The sequence below is a fragment of the Euprymna scolopes genome, chromosome 19, assembly GCF_053919585.1.
Source record: "Euprymna scolopes isolate OS-2025 chromosome 19, ASM5391958v1, whole genome shotgun sequence".
Taxonomy (NCBI): domain Eukaryota; kingdom Metazoa; phylum Mollusca; class Cephalopoda; order Sepiida; family Sepiolidae; genus Euprymna; species Euprymna scolopes.
In genome coordinates, this window is record NC_136500.1 from 22,144,625 (window position 1) to 22,163,850 (window position 19,226).

Sequence of the window (19,226 nt, forward strand, 5' to 3'; positions counted from 1 at the left end):
CTGGGCGTGAGGACAATTTAGAAGACCAATATGCAATAAGATTCTGTTTTTAACTTGAACAAAAAAAATGCCACAGAAACATATGGAAAGTTTCAGACTGATTTTGAACCATTTTGCATAAATCGAGCATCAGTTTTTGAGTTGCATAAGGGATTCAAGGAAAACATGGAGTCTGTGAGGGATGATGAGAGATGTTGAAGGAGTAAGGAAGTCAGAACACAAGAGTTGATTGACCAAATAAAGAATTTAATGGATAAGGACCATCGTGTTTCTATGGAAATAATAAGTGCACAATCAATAATTAATGAGGAACTGAAAATGTGGAAGATCTGCGCAAAGTTTGTCTCAAGAATGCTCAAAGAAAATTGGAAAGAAAAACATTGTCATGAGCATCAATGCAGTTCATCACGCTCTCTCTAGTCTAGACCTTGCTCCCTGTGACTTTTGGTTAATCCCTAAGCTCAAGGAAAACCTTAGTGGTTGTCGGTATGAGACAATTAAGAAGATGAAAGAGGCAGTGATGAGGGTCATTGACACACTCACACAAGAGGATTTCCATGGGGCATTCCAGAAGTTGTTAAAACAGCACAACAAGTGCATTGCATCCAAAGGAGATTACTTCCAAGGGAACTAGAGTTTCATGTGTGCACTACCAATAAAAGTGCCCATACGAAAAATGTCTGGAAACTTATTAAAGGAACCTTGTATATATATTATTTCAGGATAATGTTTTCCAGAGATGAAGCAACCAATAAAAATTTAACGAGGTTAATGCAAGTAAGGCAAGATATACTTTTTATTTGTTTTACATAAGCATGTTAATGCCGTGACACACTGATGAGCATGTTTCAGTCAGTCAGATACAAGTAGCTAGAGACCTTTTCAGGCAATATTGCTTGCACAAAAGTGTACGGACTTCACTTTTGTGTAAGCAATATCGCCTGAACTACAACTGACAGAAATATCCTCATGAATGTGTAGCGATATATAGATGCTTATGTAAAACAACAAAAAGTATATATATATATATATATATATATATATGTTTAAAGAAAAAATTAGAAAAAACCGAATGAAATCATTAAAAAATCAACGTTTCGTCCCTGTCTCAAAGGACATCTTCAGGATAATTGAGATAAAAATGTGATAAAAGAAAAAGTCATAGATCGTGCGAAAAAAGACAGTTTTTTAAAATCCAACCCATGTTGGGAAAGGATGAAATATGTGTGCGCACACATATTTCATCCTTTCCCAACATGGGTTGGATTTTAAAAAACTGTCTTTTTTCGCACGATCTATGACTTTTTCTTTTATCACATTTTTATCTCAATTATCCTGAAGATGTCCTTTGAGACAGGGACGAAACGTTGATTTTTTAATGATTTCATTCGGTTTTTTCTAATTTTTTCTTTAAACATAACGTCAACCACCGCTGGTATATTTTTTAATTCCTTATACATATATATATATATATATATATATATATATATATATATATATATATATATATATATATATATAACGATAAATACGGTTAAATAGTGGCTCCACCTCCAAGCTCATTTTTATTTACTTAGAAAGTCGCCCATAATTTATTTGGACGTACATAACATTTTTATTTATTTTTATTATTTTTAATACACATGGTCTAGAGTTCGATTCCTAGAAACAGTCAAGCTACGCTGATGAGAGGTAGTTACCTTGAAACACGTGTGTACGTAGATTACTGTTTTAAAAATAATATATATATATATATATATATATATATATATATATATATATATATATATATATATATATATATATATGAAATTATTTATGAATATGTCTTTAGCAAAGCAAACGTGTCAATATAGAGAAATCTCAACACTGTTGAAAAGAGCAATTAAAATATTAAATAAAAGATGAGAAATAAAAGTTATACATAACTTTATTATATCATCAGATGAATAAGGCAAAAAAAAACTCTTTAGGCCATGACGTGTATATATATATATATATATATATATATATATATATATATATATATATATATATATATATATATATATATATATATATATATATACACGTCATGGCCTAAAGAGTTGTAAAATAGCCAAAGTAGACGAGATCGCGAATGCTGGTCAACAGAATATGTTGCGTCTGTATCAATAACAACACGAACGCAGAAAGTAAAGGTAAAACAAATATATTAAGACGAAAATACAATACATATTTACAAAGGTGCAGTTGTACTGCTGTTGGAAGATTGTCCGGCAGAGGGCGTGTTAAAGTCTTTCATGGAGCAACCGGCACATGCGTCTTGCCTATCCGGCGTTCGAACACAGCTCCCCGGTCTTGCTGACTTGATACCTTTATCTATATCCTTTCACCCACGTATGCTAATTAGTGGGCGTCTCCACAACAGAATATATAAACCATCTAATAGGATTAAGAGATAGAGTCGAGCAATATAAATGAAAATATTTTTTTTAGCAAAATCCAAATGAATTAAAAATTAATTAAAAATGAATTAAAAATGAATCAAAATGAATTAAAAATGAATCAAAATGAATTAAAAATGAATTAAAAATGAATTAAAAATGAAAATATTTTTTTTAGCAAAATCAAAATGAATTAAAAATGAATTAAAAATGAATCAAAATGAATTAAAAATGAATTAAAAATGAATTAAACGAGTTTAAAAAAATCAACCAAAAATCAGAGAATTATCCGATTTTAACCAAACTCATAGTTAAGGTGCGAATGAAAATATTTTAAAGGCAGCTTATCGTAAAAATATCGGAAATTTAAATCTAAAAAAGAATAAATGTCGTGAAAACTTTATATTTGAATTGACTTAAATTTATCTTTTTTAATTTCACCTCTTTGTAAGAGTGTTCACTGAGTTTTGATTATGTTTATAAGACGTATTTTATCTTTGAAATGATGGTTCTTCTTCATTATTGTAGAGAAATTTGAGAAATAAATGGTATCTACTGAATTGTCTTGTCACAGTGATGAAAATATCCAAAATTACAAAAAAAATATTATAGTTATTTTTAAATTTAATTAATTCTGTGTATTAAAATTCATTTTATAATTAATAAAGATTTTTTTTCATTTTTAGTGGATATTTTTCATTCAGCGTTATTCAGTTTTTGTTAAGACCAAACCACTTTCATTTTCATTGGCCGACTGAACCATCGATTCCCCCCCCCCATCTCAATAAAAGTGCCTGAAAACATTTCGCAATACGCGAATAGCACTAGTTTTGTGTTAAGAAGTTAACGTTGTTCGAACTACTTACCTCTCACGTCCCATTTTCTTAAAACTAAAAAAAAGAAAAGAAAAGAAAGTCCATAAATAAATCAAACAAATAAATCAAATGTTGAAAAGTAACAATCATTTTTTACAGACATTGCCATTTTATTTGATTTCGAAATGCTGTTATCATGTCCCCGTATTATTTTGTGTATTACTAAAATCTCAAATATTCGAGTTTAGAGTTTTAGCCTGAAAGACATGGGCAAATAGACGAATGTCATTAATTAATTTATTTATTATATATTAATATACACAGACACAAGAGAAAATGGTTCAATCATTCTATCGCTCCGAAAGATATCCCCCTCTCGGCGCAGTCCTATACTTATATAAGAGTCAAATACATCCTAAGATGGAGTACTGTATCCACAACTGGGGAGGAACAGCAAACAGCTACCTATCCTGCTTTGGCAGGGTTTAAAATTGGTTCCGAAATCTAGTGGGAAAAGCCCACTTTCTCACAGAAGAGAGGTAGCGAGTCTGTCGCTGCTCTAATTTTTATTTTCATGGAATGTGTTTAACTGAGATTCTATATCGACATTTCATACTAATCGACATGTTTTGCGTTTCAAATATAAACATATAATTATTTCCACACTTAAACAACGCCTCAGCTCACACTAACCATGACAGCTCTTGCGATGCGCCTTTTCCATTTGGCGGGCCAATGTTTGAACGCTCTGCTCGCGTGTAAAAAGAAATTCGCCATAGTTCAAGTGTTTCACAAAATAATCAACATTATCTTGCCTTGTTGCATGAAAACCCTCTGACCTCAGTCTTCATTAGTAAATATAATAAGCATGTCTATTTATTTATGTCTATTTATTTATGTCTATGTATTTATGTCTATTTATTTATGCCGTGTCTGTTTAGAGATTGTTGGCTTCTCGGAAAAATGTTTTCACGTATATAAAGTATATAGAAAGTTGGTATTGAAAAATAAAAAGAAAGAAAATAGTAAAATTATACAAACCTTCGTATGCATTTTTCCTTCGAATTGCTGCAGAAATAGAAGAAATGAAGAAAACGGATGAGGTAGTCGGTACATTGATAGCTTCATGTATATATATATATATATATATATATATATATATATATATACATATATATATACACACACAATATACACAATATATATATATACAATATATATATTTATATATATAATATATATTTTTATATATACAATATATATATATATATATTTATATATACAATATATGTATATATACACACACAATATATATATTTATATATACAATATTTATATATATACACACAATATATATATATATTTATATATACAATATATACACATATTTACAATATATATATATATTTATATATACAATATATATATATATATATTTATATATACAATATATATGCAATATATATATGTATAAATATATTTATATATACAATATATATATATTTATATACATATATATATATATATATATATATATATTTATATATATATATTTATATATATATATTTATATATACAATATATATATATATATATATATTTATATATACAATATGTATAAAAAATTAAAATAAAAATACCAGCGGTGGTTTGCGTTATGTTTTGAGAAAAAATAGAAAAACCGAATGAAATTATTAAGATAATCAACGTTTCGTCCTTATTTCAGAGGACATCTTCAGGATATTGAAGTAAAAATGCAAGAAAAGAAAAAGTCATAGATCATACGAAAAAGAGAACAGTTTTTGAATCCTACCCATGTCTGGAAGGACAAACATATGCACACATATGTTTGTCCTCCCCGATACAATATATATATACAATATATATATATATATACAATATATATTTATATATACAATATATATATATTTATATATACAATATATATTTATATATACAATATATATATATTTATATATACAATGTTTATATATATATACAATATATATATATATATATATATATATATATATATGTATATATATATATATATATGTATGAATGGAAATGTATAAAAAAGAATACGAAAAGTATAAAAGCTTATAACCTTTCTTTATTCGTTTTCAATTGGTGACGTGCAGGAATACAAAATAATATTATGAAAAAAATTTATTCAGTAGCACAGAGTGTTTTTACTTAATGAGCTTTTTTTTTGTAATTTTTCAATTTTTCTAATCGTCTTTCTCATTTCTCGGTTGAATCTGCGCAAAAAAGTTCCGTAGTCGTCTTCGTCTATTCGTTTTTTTCTTTTAGTTGTTTTTATTTTTTAGATGGACGAAGACGACTATGGTACTTTCTTGCACAGATTTGACCGAGAAATAAGAACGACAATTCGAAAAAATTCATTAAGCAAAAACACTCCGCGCTATTCAACAATATTTATCTGAATGAAAACACGCTGCCCAAATACACAATACATATACAGAGTGTCTCAATAAAATGTATAAACTCTTTAAATGACCATAAAACCAACATCTATTATATAAATCTTACCTGTCTGTTTAAATGTATGTATGTATGTATTTATGTATGTATGTATCACAAAAACTTTCGACAGAGACGAGATTGGCATCGTTTTGAAATCGACCGACCGGACGACAAATATCGAAAAATTGGCTAAAACCATTAATTCCTCGACTCCTAATTGAGCAGTTTTATACAGGAGGGGATTCGGTTTTTTTCGCCGATATTTTCGAAAATCATTCCCTCTTTTCGATTGACTAGTCTTAATTTAAACATTCTTCACTTCCGGTTTGTTGATGGGCGCAACAGCAAAGACGTCACTTTTTTTTCACGTTCTTTTCCTCCTTCGCGGTATAGGTTCGAGTCTTCCTGTCTGCCTGTCTGCCTACTACCACTTTTTTTTTTTGCTCAACACACACCACCTAACACCGGGCAGCGCTTGGCGTCCAGGCTAGTTTATTATAAGAAAGAAAAGTTTCATATATCAAAATACTGTAAACAAATATAGAAACCAGCTAATTATCGAAAGTGTTCAAATTATTGGCCATTGTGGTCCATGAACAGCTAACAACGCTCACTGATAGAATCGAAAACGTTCCTAATCATTTCAATTGGTATGTTGACACATCGTCTTTCAATGGTTGCTTTCAACTCATTCATTGTAGTCCGTTTTGTGGTGTGAATCTTGTGTTAAGCATGCACCCCCCCATAGAAAAGTCCAGGGGGGGGTCAAATCCGGTGAGCGTGGACAGTACTCGATACTTCCTCTTCATCCTAACTATCTATTTCGCAGGTGACAATCGATATGCTCTTACGTCATGATGATAGTGGGGAAGTGCTCCATCCTTCTGAAAGTGCCATTCTTTATTCCTAAACATTTCTTGGGAACGTAGCATAGCGTATTCATGTAGCAAGTTGGGGTAATTTAAAGAGGGTATACATTTTATTGGGACACCATATATATATATATATATATATATATATATATATATATATATATATATATATATCCCAAAACTATATAATATTATGTCTTAGCTTATTAGAGAAACATAAAAAAGAAAGATTAATGTAAAAATATGCCATGCTTAGGTTTTAACATTTTAAAACTCCATCCGGCATTTTAGGGAAATAATTGAGAACACAAATATTTTTTTTTTATTTACTTTTCTAATGAAGGATATATTTTGTATACTCTTTGCCCTTCAGCGATCACTAATGAAATGCGAAAAACGGATGAATTTTTTACATTTGGGAACAGTTCGAAAATATATGGATCGTAACCGTTTCAAGCCGATGAAAGAATTTCAACCGATTTTCGCATTTTTTGTCAGTGATCGTTTAGCTTGATCGAAATATATCAGCAACCACAAAAAAGAAAAATAAATAATTTATACATGCTTTCAATTGTCATTTTAAAAATTTCTGTGGTTAATTAATTTTTTAAATCGTATTTCATTCCAAAACCAATATTTATCTATTTTATAGAAGCATATCCGGACAACAACACTAGTTTAAAATATATACTTATGGTAAGGAAGCTACACAGAATCGACGGTTGTGTTTCATTCTATGCAAGAAATCCTTCTGAATATCTTGGAATTCTTCCATGTCTTTTACACATTCTATAAGTTAACGTTTCACATCAATCTCCACCGATTCTCTCAATCAATTTTTTGTACTTTTTTTCACTCCAAACAAGGCATATTGCCACTTGGAACGCAAGGGGCTACTATTCTGGATTATATTTAATTGGGCATCACCGTAGGGAGTTGAGCAGCAAGATGTCACACTATATTTAAACTTCAGCATGTTAGTATAGTCGAAAAGGCAGGAAACAGGGAAAAAATTCCACAATCTAGCAGTCTGAGAGAAGAAAGTATTAGAATAGAAGGCTTTCTAGTATCTAGGTACTTCAACAATGAAGGAGTGGGATTTTGCTACTCGCCAGGTTAGTTGGGAGTATGCATCTTGAGGAGGCACAAGTTCATCAGAAAACATTCCATTAGAGTACTTGTAACAGCGACGTTTAACTTACAGATAATTGGTTTATTATCTATATAAAACACTTATCTTCACACACTTCAAACATCAAATCCTAATCCATTTTAAGAAGAGATTAAAAAAAGAATAGAATTCCTATAAATATGTTTGGAATTGATTAAAGTACTTTTGACAAAGATTTAATATGTATTACTTAAATAATAAGCATCATTTAAATGTTACATACCCTCATATGCACGATCCTCTATAATATCTGGGGAAAAAAAAGGAGGAAGATAATTAGTTTTGAAATTATGAGTAAACAATTTTATTGACAGATACTGTAACATATAAGTTATCTTGTGAGATTTTAAAAGTCGGGCCCAGCTAGAATTTAACCTGACGTATCAATCTTTGATTCTGACTATCCGATTTCTATTCGTTATTTTTGCTTCATGTTATTGGCACTATAATAACGTTACCTAATATATATATATATATATATATATATATATATATATATATATATATATATATATATATATATATATATATATATATATGTAGTCCTACCCGAATTTCTATTAATATCGAAACATTCTTAAATGAAAAAAAATTAAAAATAGATCAAGAGAATAACTCGTTTTTAATTGCAATATATTAAAAAGAGTTGTCTTTCTTACAACTCAAATTTTATTTCTTTTTCTGTATAAGTTTTAAAAATATGCAAACGAATAAAATTTAAAAACTTAAATAACTTCACTGCATCCTGGGCAACACTGAATAGTTAAAGTTAGGGTATTTATAAAACAATGCTGTTTTTATCATGCGAATTTTTTTTTTCTGTGGAAAATACTGATAAAATATAAAAATAGTTCATTTCTCTTGAAATTTATAATGAAAAAAAATTACAAACAGATATTCGGTTACTATATTTAAAAAAAAAATTAGTGGTATATATTTATTGATTTATGTTACAACGTTATAAGTAATCATCTTTTTATCTGTTTTATGTTAAGTAAATCTTTTACAATAGTGTAAGAACAAAAATTAATACACACCCATATAATCCACTGCTTTTTGGTAACCTTTTAACAAAGAATAAAAAAAAAAGCAAGGCATTAGAAAATATTATCTAAGAATGTTTTAAAATCTTTACAGGTTTAAAAATAATGTCATTTGAAGAAAATAGATAGAGAAAGTGCCTAATATAATTTCAATCAAAACAGTGGTTGGCTATCTTCAGTGTGCGTTTAAAACTTAACAATGAAGTAAAAAAAAAAACAATATCTATGACTCATCTTGTTTTCATTTATTGAAAAAAATATAGCATCGAATTTGGTTTCAAAAAATGATTTCTTATATTTTTTTCATTCTACGGTGCTCACTGATGTAGAAATATTGAATCTATTACTTATACACACGTCATCTGGGGTTTCTCCACACAAATTTAAGACATTAACAATCATCTCCATTTGACACCAGAAGAGGTCGGTTATCTTCGGCGTTCGTCATTAGAGCTCAACAATGAATAGAAATCTATATCTATAATGCATTTATGAAGGCCTGCGTTGGTCGAAATATTTGCTTTATATTGTTTTAATTTATTGAAAAAGAATTATTCTAGCATCGGATTTGGGTTCAAAAATAATTTCTTATATATATTTCAAATATATTTTGTTAACTTAATAGTTCAATCAGTAAGATAATCGATAGTAAAACGATCAATTTAACAACTGATTCCATTGCAATATTAGCAAAAAACCACAAGCAATGAAGATTTGCTGGACAGCTTCATATTTAAACTATCACTGTGGAAATAAATGGAGTAATTCTTCTCGTCATGTAGAATAATGATTTCAATTTTCTTAAAATTTATGGTGAAGCAAGGGTTGCCTAATCATAACCAAGACAATGTATTTATGTATTAATTTGGAAATCCTAATGATCCATCGCCTACAAATGATTTTAATTTTCTTAAAATTCTGGTAGCGTTGGTGTGAAGAGAAATTATGTCATATATGTTGTACAATACCTGTCGAGAGTATGTTAAATAGTTTCATATGTGTATTTAAATTACCCGTCCTCGCGAGGGTAAAATTATTTCATATACGTGGTGTAAATTACCTGTCCTAGGGAAGAAACAATTATTTCATAATACTCGTCCTAGGGTAGGTAAAATATTCTTTTGCTCGCAATAGCAAATGATACATAGACATTAAAAATTCCTCTATCCTACAAATATGTTCAAAATCAACTTTAATCTTCCCATTGTTTATACGGTTCCGAGCAACGCCAAGTAGCCCTGCTAGTGCAGAATAAAGCAAATGTTTACCTCAATATTTTAGCATGCATAAAAATTGGACTTTTATAACAATTCATTTTTTTTACATTTTCATATTGATACTTTGTTTTTTAAATTTGTTAAATTCTGTCATAAAATAGATGAATATTTTAAAAATAAATTAATTCAAGTTACAAATAAAATAAATTGAACTAAAACAAATCAATTTAAAAAAAAATAATTTGATTTTTTCCAGAATATTTTAAAATTTGATAAATGAATTATTGAGATAATTCAGAGTACTGATCTCATCTTTGTAACCTGTGACCTTCTTCAGTTATTACTTGTCAACCTTGCAAATCTGTATGGAATTTTGAACGAAACCCTTTATTTAATCCACAGGAGTTGCCTGTTCCTGTTTCACCAGTCATGACCATATAGAAGTCTTAATTAATTTGTTGGCCTTCGGACAGGAATCAAAGTGTAATATCTGTTCCGGCAGATACTGGAGCTATGACTAGCTATGACTAGCAAAGGCCAGATGTGGGGGCAACCCCACATGCCTGACCTTTAACCAGCTCCCATTTCCCACCTCTCGGGAGCTGGTCCCCTTTTTCCCTTCCCCCTCCCTTCACTCCTCACATTAAAAATCGGCCTTGTGCCTAATTTGCTCGGTGGGGGAGCAAATAAATACCATCTGTTCCGGCAGATACTGCAAGCAAAGAACATATTTGGGGGCAATCCCACATATAAAATCTTGGTCAATGTAGGGGAAACCCTTCATATCAATTGTCACTATCAAGCTCCTCTACTCCTCGGGGAGTTGGTCCCCATTTCCCCTTCACTCCTCACATCAAAAATCGGCCTTGTGCCTAATTTGCTCGGTGGGGGAGCAAATAAATACCTTCCGGCAGATACTGCAGCAAAGACCATATGTGAGGGCAGCCCCACATATAAGACCTTTGTCAATGTAGGGGCAACCCTTCATACCAATTATCACTATCAAGCTCTCCTACTCCCCGGGGAACTGGTCCCCATTTCCCCTTCACTCTCCACATTAAAAAACGGCCTTGTGCCTAATTTGCTCGGTGGGGAAGCAAATAAATACCTTGTTCTGCAGATGCTGCACTTAAGGTAATTTGTCCCAGTCAATGGAGGGGAAACCATGAGACAATTCCTATTTTTGGACCCAACCAGAGTGCCCCTTTTCCCTTTTTTTCGGGGAGCTGGTTTAACCACACATTAAACACGACCTCGTGTCACATTTTGCTTTGGTGGGAAAGCAAATAAATACTAATAGTATCATCCATACCAAGGACTGAATTTTTCAACATCTGGAATATTTATTGTTCCTTTAGAACTGATTAAACTTAGGACTTTTATCCGTTGTGCCACGGGTTACAATGACTAAAACAGTAGTCTGAATAACCCAAATTATCACATTTCTGAATTTTTGAGATAAGGATTAATTATTCATATTCTTTGGATTCTTCGGACTACTGTTCTCATCTTGAGTGTTATTTTCACAACATTTCGATCAATGTTACCTCTGACCTTCTTTAGATGTATCTTGTCGAACTTGGGAATCTTTCTATCAAACTCGGGAATCTGCATGGAATTTCGAAACCCTTTATTTAATTCATGGGTTGGATGGGCAGTATGTTCTCGTTTCGTCAGTCATGACTAGGACTAGGACAACAGCATATTCTTTTCATTGTTTTGACTCTCGAGTGTGTATGCGTTGATATCTTATACGCTTTTATATAGAGTGATGTGGTTCTCAGTTGATTAACTGTGTCTAATTGTGTCGGATATATACTCGAGAGTTAAAAGAATGAAAAGAATATTCTGTTGTCATAGCCCTAGTCATGACTGTAAGTCCTAAATAATTCGCAGTTGTCTATTGAGAGTCGCCCGTACTGAAGATTGAACCTTCAACCTACAGAAGAGTGTAAATTTAACATTACAAGTATTTTATCAACGAAGTTATGGTTCGGCAGAAAGATTCCCATGTTCCAGCAAGATACACCTGAAGAAGATCGGAGGTTACATCAACCGAAATGTTGTTAAAATAGCACTCAAGATAAGAATAGTAGTCCAAATAATCAAAATAATACAAATTATCAATTTGCTGATTTCAAAAATTCCGACATATTAATTAAATGCTCATTAGGATTAAAAATAATTCAAAATTAAATGAATCAAAGATGATCTAAAATTACAAACCTCTCATGTTCCATTTTCTGTCGTAACCTGCAGTGGGAGAAGAAGAAAAAAAGAAATACACTGGTTATAATCATGAAAAATAACACTTGATCATAAAATGGTGATCGCACAATTAAAAACAAAAATATATATATATATATATATATATATATATATATATATATATATATATATATATATCCAAAAAAACAGTGTTTTATGGTAAACAACTGATGATCCCTGAAATAAGATTAGAACTATTGTGAATACATTGATTTAGCGATTACATGAGATTAATTGACTTACTGGAAAAATAACTTTCCAACGAAAGACTAAAAATTTTTTATTTTTTATTTTACTTTATTTTTTAATTTAAAATTTCCAATTCAATGGGTAAATTTCAAATGTAATATTCTCTCCAGTGCTTTTTCTTTTAATGATTTGGAATTCATTCCATTTGCGCTTTTTTCCAAGGAACTCTGCCTTTTGGATCATTTTGGACCAATTGGAATTTACCCATTGGATTGGAAATTTTAAATTCGACCGTGTTTGGATTTTACCATTCTTGGATTTTTTACCCTTCACCGAACTATCCATTCATGTGAAATCTTTTTATCATTTTTCTTTTACCTCCTACTCTCCTTACCTCACCCTTTTTTTTTAACCAAGTAAGATCTGTGACTTACTTGTAGTTTCATTAAATACTTTTATATGCAAAATCCGATCCTGCATTTTGCTAATTCCTGCCCTCTGATGAGAAGGAGAGTATTTCTTCGAAACTCCGCGGATTAAGGACTATCCACTTATCTTGTGCTTCCTTTTTTAAAATTAAATATGTTTTCAACTCTTTTTCAAGATGTCTTTTAACATGTTTTATTAATCATTTGTTCATATTATAAGCTCTATTTCCTTTTCGGTTTTATTGAGCTTTTACATCTCTGGCTGAATTTATTTTACTTGTAAATATTAACTCTTTAATATTTATAATATATTTTAAGTTTACCATTTTGATTACCTTGGTAAACTTATTGTAATTTTTATTTTATATATATATATATATATATATATATATATATATATATATATATATATATATATATATATGGGTTGCAAAAGTAGGTATACAGTGATAAAACAGAGAAAACAGATATATTGCACACTGCATTTATCATACAAACAAATTAATTTTGCTGATGTGACACTACTGTATATCTACTTTTGAATTTAGCTTCGAAATGCCATGGTCTGATGTGATTTCTCCCTCATTCCTTTTTCTGTAACCCTTGATAATGTAATAAAATTCCGATGTAACTTTACTCTTTATCGTCTTAACTTATTCTATTGTTTGTTCTTCTTTATAACCGGATGGGCCATTTCTCGCATTAACAGTAAAAACAATACACAGAATTTCAAGTTAATTCGACTCTGCGGTCAGGAATGATAACGATCTAAGGATCGCCTCCTGAAACACACCCGCATTAATATAATGTTGCTTGGAGGTACAGCCATCGAGGGCAGCTTGGATTTTTCTGTTAAGAAAGACCTGATTATATTAAGTACTAGCATTTCATCCCGGCGTTGCCCGGGTGTTTGGAGGTGTATGTTGAGCAAAAAAAAAAAAAAAAAAAAACAGTCAATTTTTTCAAAACTTTGACCTCTATTATGGCCGCTTTACATTTATTGTTTTGGGCTCAAATCAAGTTATTAAGTTAGATCCATGCCCAAGGAACCTATATCTAAAATTTCAAGTGTTTAGACCCAAAATTGTCGGAGGAGTTTGGTAGAGTTCTCAAAGGTCAAATCGTTGAACTTTAACCCCTTAACAGTCAAATTTCTGTCCGAAAACGGATTACGAAAGTTTTCCCAAATCTCAGTACCCTGTATATCAAATTTTGAGTCTGTAGACTGAAAATTGACAGAGTTATTGCGTAGGAAAATGTACACAGACACACAGACACGTCCACTTTTATATATATAACAAATTCGTCTAGTAATATCGTATGATTATATTTTCATGCCAAACCTTGTCAGTGGCATTGGATATAATACCAAGCCCTATCGCACTAGTCTCCTCTACCTTATCTAGATATTTAAAAACAACTCTCTTCCATAATTAAAAAGATCATCAATTATGTATTTTGAATATCTTAGTTACATAACTTTTCATTCTTGTCTCTATAAAAATAATTAAGCTTCAGAATTTTAGAATTGAGATCCGTCATTCATTTTAATAGATGCAACATTAGTAATAAAAAAAAAAAAGTTCCCTCCTATTTTGTAAAAGAAAATCACCGATGTCCAGAAAATAAACAGTAATGTATCTTTTAACAATATTCGAAAATGTAAGCGATCCAATACCATTTTGGAAAGAGAATAATAAATAAAATGAAATGAACTTTACTTTTAAGTACACACCAATAATAAATGAAATGAACTTACTCCAATAAAGCCTGTATGCCATTATCCAGGAATAAATCCTAAGGTCTTCATATTTTGGTACTCTTATTATAAACCATTTGTGTGGGAAGCTGGTTATTGTCTTCAAGCCGGGCAGATACACTTTTCCGATGGCAACAACAAATACTTTCACATGTTTACGTTTCAATAATCCGGCTTCTCTTATGGTCCACCGATGATTGTTTGACTGGCCGTTAGTGATGATGATGGCAACGTTAACTACATAGCGCCTGGCTCCTCTGCGTAGAGTGAATGAGAATCTTCTAAGATATGACAACGCACGATTGGTGTATTGTTTTCCCCTCTTATATGGAATCCTGTCGATAGCTCTCAAAACTTGACGCATATTTTTATACTTGTTCAAGTCGAAGTTATTTTTTACTAGAGTGCTGTAGGTGAGAGCACCAACTCTCACATGCCTTGGTGCAACACGGAAGTACCTGACAACGTTCTTCACAAAGTTTTTCACTCTCCTGAAGTTCTTTAGTCCAACATAAGTGGATGTGTCGATTACAAACATGATGTCTAATTTCCCTTTGTTGTAACCTATAAGAACAAACAATGAAAAGTAAACGTGTATTCAATTTTATAAAGAATGTGGTATCACGTTGGTGCAAACTTTTTTACCGGTTTCTATAAGAGTCATTTTAAACCGTTGTAATTTATTTCATTCAAATTGTTATTATTTAAAAAATATCAATTTATAATTTTTCTTTCAGATAATTGAAGCATCATTCATATTTTTCTGCAATATTCTCACTCATGTTGACTCGAAAACGACCTTCTTTAATCAACAGAAAAAAAAGAACCATCTTCCATCATGATAATGCTCGTTTTCACAATGCACTATTGACCAAAGATCTCCCAGGAGAATTTGGTTGGCATATCTTGCCTCATCCTGCACTTATCTTCCTCGGATTATTTCGAGGATAACAAAACAATTTAGATTGTCTTTGATTCACATCTTGAGAAGAGATTAAACACGGGATGGGTTCATATTTCATAACCAAAACCTAAAGAATTTTAAAAGCGATACATTATAAGTTCGTTGATAGTTGAAATCAAGTTATAAACATAGCAAAGGTCGTTATTCTTATCAATAAGGATTTTTAAAAACACAGTTTTACATGGTTAAGATTAACTTTTAAATCAGCAAAAACCTTTTTTACCGACCTGATATTTGGAAACAATTTCGAACAACTGAAACTATCCGATTAAGTAATATTTTGCTTAGCCTGCATTACTTACTTTTAGTAGGAAAAAAATTGGGGGGGGGGGGATATGATTTTAAAATAATGTTTTTAATATAATTTTTTTTAACATAATACTAACTTAGAGAATGGCAATAAATAATTACACAATACTATTGCAATGGGATTTTCTCTGGAAGGAGACTTTCTGGAGAGAATTGCAGGGGCCAATACTATTACACTGAATGACAACCTTTTTCACTATAACCTTTGCACCAATACATTGCAGTTATAAGTTCTATAATATTCACGTTTGTACATACTTTATCACTTTTCACAGCTATCTAAAAAAATGAACTATTCAATCGCTAAAGATGAACTGAAATGCAAAATAGTTATTGAAAATTAATCAATGATGCTAATTAATCGATGATGCTAATTAATCGATGATGCTAATTAATCGATAATACTGAGTCAAAGTGTTTAGATTTTACCCATTTAAAAATGAATTGTTGCAAAATCGAATTCTGTCGTCCCGTTGGCTTAACCACATTTTCACACAACGTTTTGGCCGACGTAACCTTTGACCTTGTTCAGGTGTATCTCGTCGAACTTGGAAATCTATCTATCAAACTCAAGAATCTTTCTGTCGAACTCGGGAATCTGCACAGAATTTGGAACGGAACTCTTTAGGAATCCATGAGGGTAGCATGCTCTTGTTTCATCAGTAGAAGTCTTACGTAATTTGCAATTTTATTTTGAATGTCGCCCGCACTGAGGATTGAATCTTCAACTTCCAGGAGAGTGTAAAGTACTCTATCAAATTCAGTTGTAAAGTTACACTGGTCTGGAAGTTGAAGGTCCAATCCTCAATGCGAGCGACACTTAAAATACAATTGCAAATTACGTAGGACTTCTATCCAGTCATGGCTGGCGGAACAAGAGCATGTTACCTCTGTGGATTAAAAAAAAGGATTCTATTTGAAATTCTGTGCAGATCCCCAAATTCAACAAAAAGATTCCCGAGTTCGACAATATACACCTGAACAAAGTCGGAAGTTACATCAACCCAAATGTAAAAATAACACTCAAGATGAAAACAGTAGTCCGAATAATGCAAATAATACGAATTAAAATAAATAATTTAAAAATATAAAACATTTGTTTCATTTGTCAAAAAAAAAATGTTTAGTTGACAATCATTTTTACAGTAAAAAGAAAGAGACGATTTATTGTTAAAAATAAAACCAAATATAAATTGTTACAATTTTTATACATAACTCATATTTGCATTTGAACATTTTTAAGGAAGAATAAATGAAATATTACCAACCTTTTAATTTCCATTCATCCTTGACTGTAAATTAAATAAAGAAAGAAACATTAAGTGATAATTTTAAAATTTCCAAAAAATAGACAGTAAGCAATAAAATTACTTCATCTGAAAAACGGCAGTCAACGACCTCGCAGGTGGACCTCCTAGGATTATCCAGAACTATATCTCAGCCTGACGGATGCAAAGTCATTCCCTACTCATGTAATATCTGTACCCAGAATAATTTTTTTTTAATTACATTTTCACCCCAAACACGGCACATTGTCACTTTAGTGTAGGGACAACAGCTACTGGGGTACTATGTAGGGAGTTGGGCAGCAAGATTTCGGTTCACGTTACACTTGAACTTCTGCATGTCAGTACAGTTGTGTAAGCAGGGACCTGAAATGGAATTCCAAAGTCTAGCGGTTCTGTAGAAGAAACTACTGGAGTAGAAAGATCTTTTACATCAGGGATCTCTACTGTGTGGGGGTGGGATTTACAACTTGTTCTATAAAAATATACCACAGCTTTATTTGGGCTCTGTTGACGAGCGACGATGCGGCCAGTAAGGGAAAAGGATGGTGGATAATGGTCATAGAATGCACACTCTCCTGAACCCAGTCACCGATTCGCCTCTGCTCACCAAAACAAAAAAAAAACTAAATTCAACTCAATTCAAGTCGCTGTTATGTGATCGGCTGTGACTATTTTGATCGAGCCTCTATGACATTTGATGGCTTCATTCCTTTGTTTATGCATGGCCTTTCAATATTCCATTATTGTTTTGGGTTAGCATGACCTTTTGAAATTGCATTTACATTTTTGTTTTGAGGTTTTCTTTTTTTTTTTTCAGAACTCGGTACACGCAACCTTTATTCAACATTAAAAAATGGCCAACACTGCCAGACTTTGTTGAGGATGTATTCTCGATTGGTATAAATATGATCTGATCGAAAATGTAAGTACTGTTAATATGTAACGTTGTCCTGGAACCAGCACACGTTGTAGCCTCATCTGCAAAGCAGACAAAAGACTTCAGCTCGCTTTTCTTTTGTTGTATTGTTATTGCCTAATTGTTACATTACTGCTGTGGAATTCCTTATGTGATCGGGTTCTTGAACGTCATCCACGCCTTTAACTTGATCTCGAACGTTATTATCGTCTCTAACGTGATCTCCTTTTTAATTTCTGTATTTTTCCCTACCGGTGGCGTAATTTTGCATGCATTTGCATACGTGCGTCTGTACTATGTTACAAATAATTTACATGTTCTAACATCTTGAAATAGGAATTACTAAAGCAAGCATGACCTTTCCAGATAAGCTGTTATATAACTGAAAATATACAAACCTTCATAGTGATATGTGCTTTCTCCTTCTGCAAAAAATAAAAATAAAATAATAATATATATATATATATATATATATATATATATATATATATATATAAAATATTGAATTTGATAAGTTTTGAATTGTATGTAAATCAAACCGCTGGCATATATACAAACGTATTTATAAATCAAATTATGTTCTAATATCGCCTATTCTGTTCAAAATATGAATAAAAGTGAATGAATCATGTGAAATTAATATTAAAAGTATGCATGGTTCTCATGTGATCACTACTACTTGAATAAATAAATCATGAGTTATCTTTCTTGCAATCACCATTACTTGAATAATTTGAACAACCCTTAATCATAAGGTTTTTAACTATTTGAAATAAATTTGGTTCGTATACTTTTAGCTGTTTAATAATAGGCTTGAAGAATTATCGATTTGAGTTGAGTCTTAAATCTGAATGTACTGAAATAAACAAGAGTTGATACAATTTTGAATTATTTGTATTGGAGATTTTGGTTTTACTTTTACCATCTTTGTATCACAAAAACAACCCACATTGAATTCATTTTAAGCTTATAAAATATAATTTATGTGATATAAAGGTTACAATAAAAAGGTATATATATATATATATATATATATATATATATATATATATATATATATATATATATATATA

General features: G+C 31.0%; 1 protein-coding gene across 50 annotated transcripts in view; it reads right to left on the reverse strand.

The window, feature by feature from the left end:
* LOC145303484 (uncharacterized) overlaps positions 1–19,226 on the reverse strand; it is a 578,993-nt gene that overhangs the window by 224,126 nt on the left and 335,641 nt on the right. For all 50 annotated transcript variants that reach the window (XM_080144904.1, XM_080144905.1, XM_080144871.1 and 47 more), the window contains 8 exons: positions 18,552–18,578; positions 17,217–17,240; positions 14,676–15,239; positions 12,258–12,284; positions 8,809–8,835; positions 7,995–8,021; positions 4,283–4,309; positions 3,293–3,316 (listed from right to left, as the gene is read on the reverse strand). In XM_080144904.1, the coding sequence (XP_080001030.1) occupies positions 3,293–3,316; positions 4,283–4,309; positions 7,995–8,021; positions 8,809–8,835; positions 12,258–12,284; positions 14,676–15,239; positions 17,217–17,240; positions 18,552–18,578 (747 nt within the window). The remainder of the gene's footprint in view (positions 1–3,292; positions 3,317–4,282; positions 4,310–7,994; positions 8,022–8,808; positions 8,836–12,257; positions 12,285–14,675; positions 15,240–17,216; positions 17,241–18,551; positions 18,579–19,226) is intronic.